Source organism: Lucilia cuprina, chromosome 6 (assembly GCF_022045245.1).
Source record: "Lucilia cuprina isolate Lc7/37 chromosome 6, ASM2204524v1, whole genome shotgun sequence".
In the NCBI taxonomy this organism is placed as follows: Eukaryota; Metazoa; Arthropoda; class Insecta; order Diptera; family Calliphoridae; genus Lucilia; species Lucilia cuprina.
Window position 1 is genome coordinate 43,547,255 of NC_060954.1, and position 11,975 is coordinate 43,559,229.

At 28.5% G+C, this 11,975-nt stretch overlaps 1 protein-coding gene across 1 annotated transcript in view; it reads left to right on the forward strand.

Annotated features, from left to right (window-relative positions):
* The window catches only part of LOC111675230 (protein roadkill-like), a 34,292-nt gene that overhangs the window by 18,162 nt on the left and 4,155 nt on the right, over nt 1-11,975 (forward strand). Inside the window, exon 2 of the mRNA XM_046954637.1 lies at nt 8,954-9,531. Within this exon, the coding sequence (XP_046810593.1) occupies nt 9,418-9,531 (114 nt within the window). The 5' untranslated portion in view covers nt 8,954-9,417. The remainder of the gene's footprint in view (nt 1-8,953; nt 9,532-11,975) is intronic.

Consider the following 11,975-nt stretch of genomic DNA (forward strand, 5'->3'; position numbering starts at 1 on the left):
AGTTTGTTAGTTTGTTAGTTTGTTAGTTTGTTAGTTTGTTAGTTTGTTAGTTTGTTAGTTTGTTAGTTAGTTAGTTAGTTAGTTAGTTAGTTAATTAGTTAGTTAGTTAGTTAGTTAGTTAGTTAGTTAGTTAGTTAGTTAGTTAGTTAGTTAGTTAGTTTAAAGTCTCTACCTTAGAATGCCCTTTGTGGGAGTTACCTTAATGTACATGTTTATGTGTCTCTGCGTAGGTGTGTCATTGTATTTGTATTTGTTTTCATTACATTTAAATTTAGTATTCCAGACACGTGAATATTTTATAAACAACTTACTCATGTATTAGTGCTTCTGTGACAGTTGGAGTAATTTTATATGTATGTGTGTGTACAGCCAAATAAAAAATTAAACAAACATAATTTAAGCTTCTAATGAAAACAATAATGAAAGAAACGTATCAAAATTGTGTGGGCGTTTAGCACTCTATACCCAACACTACAGTTCGAAAATAATAATTTTGTATTTATATCACAAACAAAAAGAAAACAATTTCACTGCAAATGTTAAAATTTAATTTTGGGTTTAATATGAAATTTACTAAATATTTACGTTGTATTATTAATTTAAATATGCTGTGCATTATGTGTCGCAAACGGCGTAGTTCCAATTTCTATGAATTATTAAAAAACACCCACATTTTAATAAATTTTATGGTAAAATACAATGTTTTCAACTTAAATACTTTGAATAAAAATATTTGAAAAATTTCCTTAACAAATCTTAAAAAAATGTTTTAATAATGTCAAAGGGAGTCAAGATCTATATCCAGCCTGCTAAACGTATACTTAATATTTAATTGATTTCCATTGAAAATATTACGCATACGTCGTGTTTACTTCATTTCATTAAATTTCAAATTTGTATTGAATTAATTATACTAATTTACTAAAATTCATAAAATTATTTTTTATCTCTGGAACAAAATGCGTCATTAATTTGTGAATCATTATTTATTTTTTATATAATTTTGATACGTATGTATATAATATATTTTGAATAATTATGGTATTTTGTTTTTAATATTAAGCCATGAATATGGTTTCTATTAATTTGAAATAATATTTACATAAAATTTGTTTATTTTTGCCTAAAATAATTTGTATAATAACAATTTCAACAAGTGCGCTCTACAGTGATAAACAAAATATTTAGATAAACTTGAATTTTTGCTATTATAGTGTTTAATGATAAACATAGAAATAAAATTTAAATCGTATTCGAAATTAATAGAGATATTAATAATACAAAATATATTTTTAGTGCATTATTTAAAATTCATTTATTCAATCTATAGGAAATAATTTTTTGATACTTTTTCGTTCTTTAAAAAGTACTTTTAATATTTTCTGGAATAAAGAAGCCAAAACATATTGAAATTGCATATGAAAATGCAACAGATTCCTTTTCGTACTTTTGTACATTGGATTTGACCGGTCCATGCACAAGCACTTTGCTGAAGTACTCGAGCTATCTAATCTCTGACTATTGGATGGCCTCTGTTGATTCGGCAACAGCACCTAGAGATGTAACCGGTGGACCAAAGTACGAATCCATCAAATAAGGCACAGTTCTTACTCACAGGGATACACTGTGGTAATTCTGATATGAACAGAGTATACTCTGAACATATCTAGACAAGTAAGGAAAATTCAATGGTATCATGTGTATATGATACCTTTCATTTATCATCATTCAACCCAGCACACATCTCATTCATACGACTCATTCATTATAGGTAGACGGGTGGGGTGAGGCCAGCCGTACTTCACATTCATTCCGTACCATAAACAATTAATACCAACTAATTTCCAACGCTTAGTCCCACAGTCACTCCTCTGTGGGGTATCTGTGTAATAAGGCCCACAAAGCAGTTGTTCACGTAAATCCCTTCAACACTAATTTCGTAATTATCTAACAACCTAATCATCTTCTTTTTCTAATATCAACACAAATAATTTACATTCATTTGTAAATCTTATGTCAAAGAAATGAAATAATCCCTTTTAAAACTGTCCACAGTAAATAGTTTTCATAATAAACTGTGTTTTTTTTTTCAACCAAAATTTCCTAACTACTTTTATTTTCTCAAATAATTGAAGTGTAACATACAAAATACAAGGAAATTATATACCCTTTTCGAAATTGTATCCAATATATACTAATAACAAGATGAACCTAGAAATTGTAATGATGATACATCTTTAAAACTACAAAAAAAACAGAGAAAATGTATAAAAACAAGTAAGAAAAATATGTTAAAAGGCATAATAAAACACACCAACCCATAAAAGAAAACTTTTGCTTTTTATTTTCAGCAAAAAAATGAGGAAAAAAATAACCTTATTTATGGTATATTCTCAACACACAATCATATTTGTATATCAACAACTTGAACCACATTGAAAGAAAAACATATAAAAATTGCAACAACAACAACAAAAAAAGAAAAAAAGATAAACGTAATAATATAATTGTAGCCTACTTTAAGGATGTTAACAGAAAGTAGTCTTCTAGTCAGTATAAATAGAGAAGATATAACATGATGCTTTTATTTATACTAATATATGTCAACATGACATACAAATATTAGATTACCCAGTAGTTTGAGGGGTGTAGAAGTGGCCTCTTTTGACCCATTATGGTACTCTTAGAATCGTCATTCCCTAATGTTGAGAGACTGGTTACGCTCCCTAATTTCGTTGACCACTTGGTTGTTGAGGTCTCTACTAAAACCGATTATGTTTACTAGTGTCGCATCTCTGAGACCAGGCCAAGTCAGGGAGCTCTACCAAGATAGAATAGTATGTGCTCTTGGTAGGCTGGGCATTCACATAGAAAGTGTTGTACCGGATCAAAACAGCTTCTACGTGGGAAACCTATATATGTCCTATCATACAGATCCCTGAAATTATACCAGTTAGAAACCTTATCGAGTTCTTAATAAGAGACAAGAGAGTCCTAGTACAAGTCCTATCCTATACAAACATTAAGTAACTACAACTTTATATTTGCATAGCAACAATTAGTTACAAATTTTTGTTTACCAAGCAGAATGTTATTAAAAAGGGACATAGCATAAAAAAAGAGCATGGTTTCCTTAAAAAACTGCTGGGTTATCTTTTTTGCTTTGAATCTTGAATTGTACATAGTAACCTTAAAAATTGCCGTTTGATGTTCTGTTTGTGTTGTATTTGTAAAAATAAAATTGTAAATACGAAAAAAAAACATACGTTTGAATAAATTTATGAAATATGTACGAGGTCAATCTGAAATTAACTATTTAAAAAGATATCATTAAATATTGTCTTATCAATACAATTGAAAAAGATTTTTTTAATTACAATTCCAAAAATTGGCAGTTCAAGTATCAGAATCGAACTTTTTGCATGCTTCTGAAATAAAAATAGCTAATTCCTCCGCTGAGTTCTAAGATCTTTATTAAATTTTTCGATTAGCTTTAGTTTTTGAGATATTGCGATTTCGGTACAGACCTTGTTTATGATACTTTTTTGAAGTTTTTCCTTAACATTATAGAACTGGAACTAAATTCCTAAGTTCTTTTAACAACATGGAAATCTACACAAAATTGTGTTTGTAAAAATTGTTGTTTAATCCCAATACATAACAATATTTTGGGCTAAATTTATTTAAATTTGTCCATAAAGTACTACTAACTAGGGTTCTCTAGTTGAAACGAAAAGTCGACTTTTTGCATTTAGTTAAAAGTCGACTTTTTTGTATTTTATGCAAATTCGATTTTTCGACTTTTTCCGACTTTTTCCGACTTTTCGTTTATTGAATATTTTTGAGTTTTACCGACTATTTTACAGGTTTTGACTTCTTTTACCCTTTTTTAAATTTTCGACTATTTTTGACTTTTTTCGAGTTTTCGACTTTTTTCAACGTTTCGATTTTTTACGACTTTTTGACTATTTGCGACTTTTTTCAAATATTTTTTTTTAATTTTTTTCGAGTTCCGTTTTCGACTATTTTAGAGTTTTTGACTTTTTTTCCACTTTTTTCTACTATTTTTGAGTTTTCGACTTTTTCCGACTTTTCGATTTTTTACGACTTTTTTCGACTTTTATTTACAAAGTCGACTTTTTAACTTTTTTTATAGACTTTAGTCGAGTTATCGACTTTTTTGGATTAAAATAGCCGACTTCGACTTTTCGACTTTTTTCGAGAAAAAATCGATTGTTCGATTATTCGAAAGTCGATTTATAGAACATTAATACAATTTTTCGGTTAAAAATTAAAATTCGTTAAAAACGTAGTAAAATATTTCGCATTGTATTCAACTTTTGTTTGTTATTTTTACATGATCAAAATATTACACAATTTACAATCGCTTCCGTAAAGTAGTATTTCGTAAGTTCTGTCAGCGATATTTCACTACATTTTAAGAAAAAAAAGTAAAAATATCAAAAGAAGTCTTAAATAACGTTTTTACAAAAACCACAATTTCTCTGAAACTAGAGCCAACTGAAAATTTTCATTACAATTTTTGAAATCAGCGATTAGAATTAGATATTTTTATTTAAAAGGCATATTCAGTGTTGTCTAGTATTATTATAACTTTGACTTAGAAAATCTTCAGAGATGGGAATTTTTTTTATAAATCTTTCATAACAATAAAAGTGTTAGTAAAAGAAGAATCTGTTTGTTTCTTTTTAAAATGAAGTTGATATTTTAACCACAAAAAATCTAAAATAATTCAACAATTTAAATGCAAAAGTCTTGTTTTATACATATGTAAATACACACATACGTACATATGTGCACATGTATGAATTTAATGCTTACCTATGTTTTATATGTATATAAAGTTTTCAAAAGAACATGGTATTATTCCCAAGCAAAAATGTCAAAAAGTTTCTTTTCAAATGCCTGCATTACTTAATAATAGTTTAGTAATGATTTACAAACTAAAAAGTTTTTGCTGGGTATTATGCAATATTTGAAAATTCCTTATATAGTGAGCTTGTGTTTATACATATGGTTTTCAATTCATTATTTGAATGCAAATATTTTAACAAGTATAAATGCTATGTTTTCTAAGTACTTATAATTACCAACAATGTATAAATGGAAAAAAAATATTAAATATATTGGTATCATATAGTGTTTTTAAATTATACATTTCATTATTTATCCCCTTATTCACATTTCATTTTATAAAAGGTTTATAAAACAAAATTTTTAAACGAATAAACTTATAATGAATAAGGCCTTTATAGTCCAACGAAAATATTAACACGACTATCAAAGAAAGAAATTTAAATTCTTAAAAGAAACAACAATCAACGTATATTTTGCAAAATTCTGTTTTTTTTTCTAAAACTGAACTAATACTGAACTAGAACTGAACTATAACTAAACTAAAACTGAACTAGAACTATAACTAAACTTAAACTGAACTAGAACTGAACTAGAACTGAACTAGAACTGAACTAGAACTGAACTAGAACTGAACTAGAACTGAACTAGAACTGAACTAGAACTGAACTAGAACTGAACTAGAACTGAACTAGAACTGAACTAGAACTGAACTAGAACTGAACTAGAACTGAACTAGAACTGAACTAGAACTGAACTAGAACTGAACTAGAACTGAACTAGAACTGAACTAGAACTGAACTAGAACTGAACTAGAACTGAACTAAAACTGAACTAGAACTGAACTAGGACTGAACTAGAACTGAACTAGAACTGAACCAGAACTGAACTAGAACTGAACTAGAACTCAACTAGAACTCAACTAGAACTCAACTAGAACTTAACTAGAACTGAACTAAAACTGAACTAGAATTACAATAAAGTTAAACTAGTTTTATATCCAAAATATGCCGGTTTTATATGGACAACTTTCTAAAATTACATTAAATACATCGATACATCCTGTTGATTTTTATATGACCTGGCTTATTGCATTTGTTACAGACTAATTGAGGTGTCGTGGTTGCACCATATAAACTTCCCTACTTATTTTTCCTAGCAAAATTAACAAACCCCGCAACATGTTCTAGTTTTTTTTTTTTCTTAAATATTCTTTTGTTTTCTACTTTCTCAATAGCAAAATAACATTTTCTTAAGTTGTGTTTTTTTTTTGCATAAACATTTTCTTGCAAGTTAAAATATCACACTCGAAATTTCCATTAGGACACTTTTGCCTGTACAAGTCAATTGACATGCATTTTATACACGATTTGGGTCATTTATTTGAACATTTATTACCATATACACTTCGAATCCTCTAAGACAAGTGTCAGTGTGTTGAAGAAAATGAAACTACTAGTGAAAAGTAGCTTAGCACAGGAATACCCAAACGAGAGGCAATAGAATTTTATTTAATGGATAAATAAGAATATAAAATTTTATGTTTAGTCGCAAAAGAAGATGCAATACAAGAAAACTCTTAAGAAGAGAACATGCAATTAAAACAGCTGTCCTGGTATGAAAATGTTTATAAAATCTTTCCGGAAAATTTGAATAGAAAAAAATATTTTAAATAGAATGTTTAGTGATTTGAAGGTTTCAAACAATTTGGAAGAACGCTCGTTTATTTAGAAGCTTATTGATACTTTCTTTATTTACTATTTTTTTTTTTAATTCAATAAATTTTTAAGTTTTTCTTTCTTTTAACTTGTTTATTGTGATCATTTTATTGATTTCTATAAAATTTTTTATTTCATCCAATGTATATTTTTCAAACGCATTTGTTTGTGTTTTTTTAAATTAACTGATGATTAAGTTAGTGATACTTTTGGGACATTTATTAGTTTAAAACAAAAAACATGTTTTCTTTTGTAAAAGAAAAGAATACAATAAAAAGTTCGAAAAAGACATTTATTTAAATTAGATATTTGTGTCGTGTTATATGAATTTTAAAATTGGTACATAAACTTTGAAAATATAGTTTTATGAACAATTTAAATTTAACAAGTATATGTTAGTAAATGCAAAGAAAATATTTAAATTTTAAGTGTTAAATATCTTGAAATCTTTATAAGTCGCTAGTCATTTAAATAAGACAAATAGACATTCTAGTTTTCTGACAAAAACGTATAAATACAAAACCAGTTGCAATAAGCAATCTATGGAAGGCTTTACATAAAAATGCTTCAATATGTGCTTCTGGAATAACTTCACAGCACAAATATTTCAATTGTTATGTCCTTTCGTAGAGTTCTGGTTTAGAGATATATGTTTCGTAAAGGTATTTGTCCTGATGTCCTGCTTATAGAAAAACTACACCACTATACATTTTATGATTTACTTAATTCAAATAAATAAAACACCTGCATTTAATCTCAAAAAAATAGTTTTAGTTTTAAATATTTTCAAACAAATTTTTTGAAAATACAAAAACAATATATATGTTAAAGGAAGTGAAGTGAGGGGAAAGGGTTTACGTAATAACCCCATCATTATTAGCTCTTAAAAGAGATTTAAAATTTATATTTTTATAAATATTTCAAAAATCAATAAAATCCCTCAATGCGTATACTTTATATAATAAAATTCATATGTAAAAGTTAATAATCATACGACCCGTTAGCCTCAACCGCAGATGAATGTCATCATTAGGAAATATTATTTGGTTTTTATTCGATTTGAAAGCTTTATATCTTATTTCAAAGAAAGTACTGCGTAGATTACAAGGACCTATAACTTTTTAGTCCAGAATAGACAATTTTATTCATAAAATTGGCAAAAACTGTATAAACTAAATTTACAAAAAACTTATACATTCCAATTTTTCAAATTTTTTCTTATGAAAATACCTTTTTAAATTGTAAAATCTATTGTTCTGTTGCTGAAATTTCGAAGAGGAAAGAAGCCATTTAAGATGTTGAGCCTTTACTTGAAACCTATAAGAATGAACTTTCTGATGGTGAACAACATTTTACTAATAAAGCTGTTATAGCGTCTTAAATAGGGACAAAAACTAGATTTTCTCAAACTTCAGGACACAATATCTCAAATACCAGATGTGATGGGATCTGTTGTTATTTCAGCACTGCTCAATGCTTTAGAAGCGTCTTACTAGGGCACAGAGATTCGTTGTGGGCTTGTGTTATTAATGGCTTGTATGATAGTTAGTTAGTTAGTTAGTTAGTTAGTTAGTTAGTTAGTTAGTTAGTTAGTTAGTAAGTTATTTAGTTAGTAAGTTAGTTAGTTAGTTAGTTAGTTAGTTAGTTAGTTAGTTAGTTAGTTAGTTAGTTAGATAGTTAGTTAGTTAGTTAGTTAGTTAGTTAGTTAGTTAGTTAGTTAGTTAGTTAGTTAGTTAGTTAGTTAGTTAGTTAGTTAGTTAGTTAGTTAGTTAGTTAGTTAGTTAGTTATTTATTTAGTTAGTAAGTTAGTTAGTTAGTTACTTAGTTAGCTAGCTAGTTAGTTACTTCGTGGCATGGCCCTATATCATAGGCTATAGACGGAATTAAACCCACAACAGACGAAAAAAAACTTTCAGCGGATGCAGCTTTCAAACATTCTATAGTTTCAGTTCTTATACAAACCAAGCATATGTAGGTACTTCCGGAAAAACACTCTTATTCTGGGAAATCCTTATTAATCCAGTTCTTATACAAACCAAGCATATGTAGGTACTTCCCGAAAAACACTCTTGTTCTCGGAAATCCTTATTAATCCAACACATTTTGACCTACTCTATTGTCTTTCGTATACCCCCCAAATAAAAACATTTAACCAAACTGATTAAACTGCGTATCAAAGTATTTCAAAATTACTCAATAAATGCATATTTCGCTATAAATTTAAATTAAACCACTTAATTTCTTTTTTCTTATTACAAGCAATTGTTTTACAAAAATTTCCTTCATTCAATATAAATTCAAATTTCTTAATAACTTAAATAACTTTTGTATTCTTCTTTTTCTTTTAATATCTCTTTTAGATACATACTAACTCAAGGCGCTTTCCAAAAAAAAAAAAGATATAAACATTAAATCTAGCAAATAGTATGAGTGCCATAAATAGTAAGAAAAATTTATTTAAATTTTTTATTTATATCTAACAACACTTTTTGATCACACACAAGAAAAATGAAAAGAAAAACAGAAAAATTGTAAAATATGTCTAAAACATGCTACACATAATAGGCCAAATAAGGAAGAACATGAGTATTAATGTGAAAATCCTCTTAACATTAAGCAATGTTCTAACAATTATGCACAACACTTAGATTAGACCAGACATATACACAGAAAGAAAAAGGAAAAAAATAAAGCTAACAACAATACAAAATACGAAAAAAAGGAGATACAACAAGCAAAGTTGCATTTAAATTTAGAGAATTTTTTATAGAAATACTAAAACAAGCACCAAAAAACAAAAAAAGAAAAACTTTTTAGTTGTATTATGCAAATAAATATAATAAATACCGGTCCAACAATGGCTGCATCAGAGCCACCAGAACCACCACCGCGTAATCCGGAGCGTATTAATGCAACATTACATAAACTTGCTGAATCTGTAAGTACTGTTAGCTGTTAAATGTAAAGAGATTAGCATAGTTATGGCTCCAACACCTTACACCAACCCCCCTCTACCCTTAGACATTTTATTTAAAAAAAAATATTTTTTTTTGGAGAATGCGTTTACCAACTACCAATTTCTCTCGCAAATTTCATTTCTATTTACACTATACCACATTCTATGCTCCGCTAGTTTATTCTTTCATTTATTTTCTTTCTCTTCCTTTAACACTTCTTGTCATATTTCCGTTTTCACTAAGCGACCTGCTAAAAACCAAAACTCATTTTCACTAGTTTTAATGTGCATGTTTTTTCCCCTCTCTTCCTCCTGCAACTTTTCTTCATTTACGAAATGTTGTTTGTTGTTGTTACACAAATTTGTATGGGTACATTTTTACACCTGTTGTTTTCCACTTGGCCACATTTGAATTAAATGTTTATTTTTCTTTCTGTTTATATCTTAAAAATAATTTATTTTGGCGTTTTGTTTTTTTTAACATATTTTAAAATTTTTTTTTTTGCTGTCATCATAAAACATACAAAATATGTTTCGTTGCATGTTTTAAAATGTTTTTAGAGAATGAATATAAAAAATAACACTTAGAAGACTTTAGAGAATTAAACCCCCAAATAGTAGAAAGAAACTGACAGCATGCCAAAAGAGCCTGTGTTTTAAAATGAAAAGAAATTAATATCCTTAATAGAAACATTACACCAGATTGTGGTTATGCAAATTACTTAAATACATTTAATTATTTATTTAATTAATTAATTATTTTTTTAATTTTTGTTCATGAAATTTATGAATTTTTCTTAAATAAGGAATAAAACATATCTATGAAGTACCTCTATGCGTATACTTTATGTACTAATAGGCAGATGTAAAAATAGTAATCATACGCCCCCCGTTGTTGTCAACTTCAGAACTTTTAAAATCTATAAATTATCGTCAATACTGTGGCCTAATTTTTTCTTAAATAAGTAAATTAACTTATACATAAAGTACCTCTATGCGTATACATTATGTAATAGTAGGCACATGTAAAAAATAATAATCATACGCCCCGTTTGTTTCAACTTTTTAAATCTATAAACTATCATCAACATTATGGCCTATTACTTGCTTATTTCCTATTCGATTTTAAAGTTTTATATCTTATTTAAAAGATAATATTCTGTAGATTAATAGTAGTTTATTCTCGAATTGACTGTGTTTTACATCACGTAAATAATCAGGAGAGAAAAAAACTATATGTTTTCGCCAATATGTCAGAAAATTTTCCATTTTTGTTTTAAAACATTTTTTACGACATAGTTGACATAGACGGATCCCCATGCAAACACTTTATTAAAAAAATTTAAAAAAGAGAGTAAAACGTCGTCAATTGCTAACGGATTTCTAAAAACAAAGTTGCGTTCTACATCAACTTACATCATTTCCCAGTGTATTTATATTAAGTACGGTTCTTTCTAACAACCTCTCCATATCTGGTCATAGACGCACAAAAGAATATATATTCTGGGTCCTCATTAAAGACTAACAACCTCTCCATATCTGGTCATAGACCCAGAGTCCTCATTAAATTCTAAGACGATCTAGTCATGTCTGTCCGTCCGTCTGTCTGTCTGTTGAAAGCACGATAGAGTCCGAAGGGAAAGAACTAGAGGGTTGGAATTTCACTTAAATATTTCTTATAGGTAAGGTTTGTTTGATATTGAAAATGGGCAATATCAGTCCACATTTTCGGATAGCCCCCATACAAGTGGCCCCTCGAAAAGCAGCTTTAACAGTCATAACTTGATTACAAATACGAATATGGCAATAAAATTCGAAATACATAAGTAAGTTTCATTCGAGTCAAACGAGGTTTGATGTGAATATATAAGATTCGGCATAACCGAATATAACACTCTTACTTGTTAAACATTATATATCTCATTGTTAAAAATGGATAGATGACTGGGTTTTGATTGAGACCGAACTGAGGTGTTTAAATATCACTACGAGTAGAAAACATCGAGCCTGCTTTGTACTACCCTGACAGCAGATAGGATTATGACTCTCTTGTCTGTTAGTAAGAACTGAATTATACTTCTAAGTGTTATAATTACTAGGACATATGTATATCAGAACGTATGGACTACCCAAGATAGAGCTAAAGTAGAATCTGCTTAGACGAAGAAGTAGTCGAATCTGTAAAACACATTCTATATGACTGCCCAGCCTTTCAAGAGCACTTCATCATGACCTGTAGTGTTTTAGAGATGAGACTAGTAAACACGATCGGTTGTATTAGAAACACCGGCTGGATTTCAAGGAGACCGAACTAACCAACCACTAAACCACTTATCTCAATATAAGGGCAATTCTAAGGGTATCACAATGAGTCACAAAGTATTCAAGTGAACTCGCAATTAATGAACAAACCTCGTAATCGAACC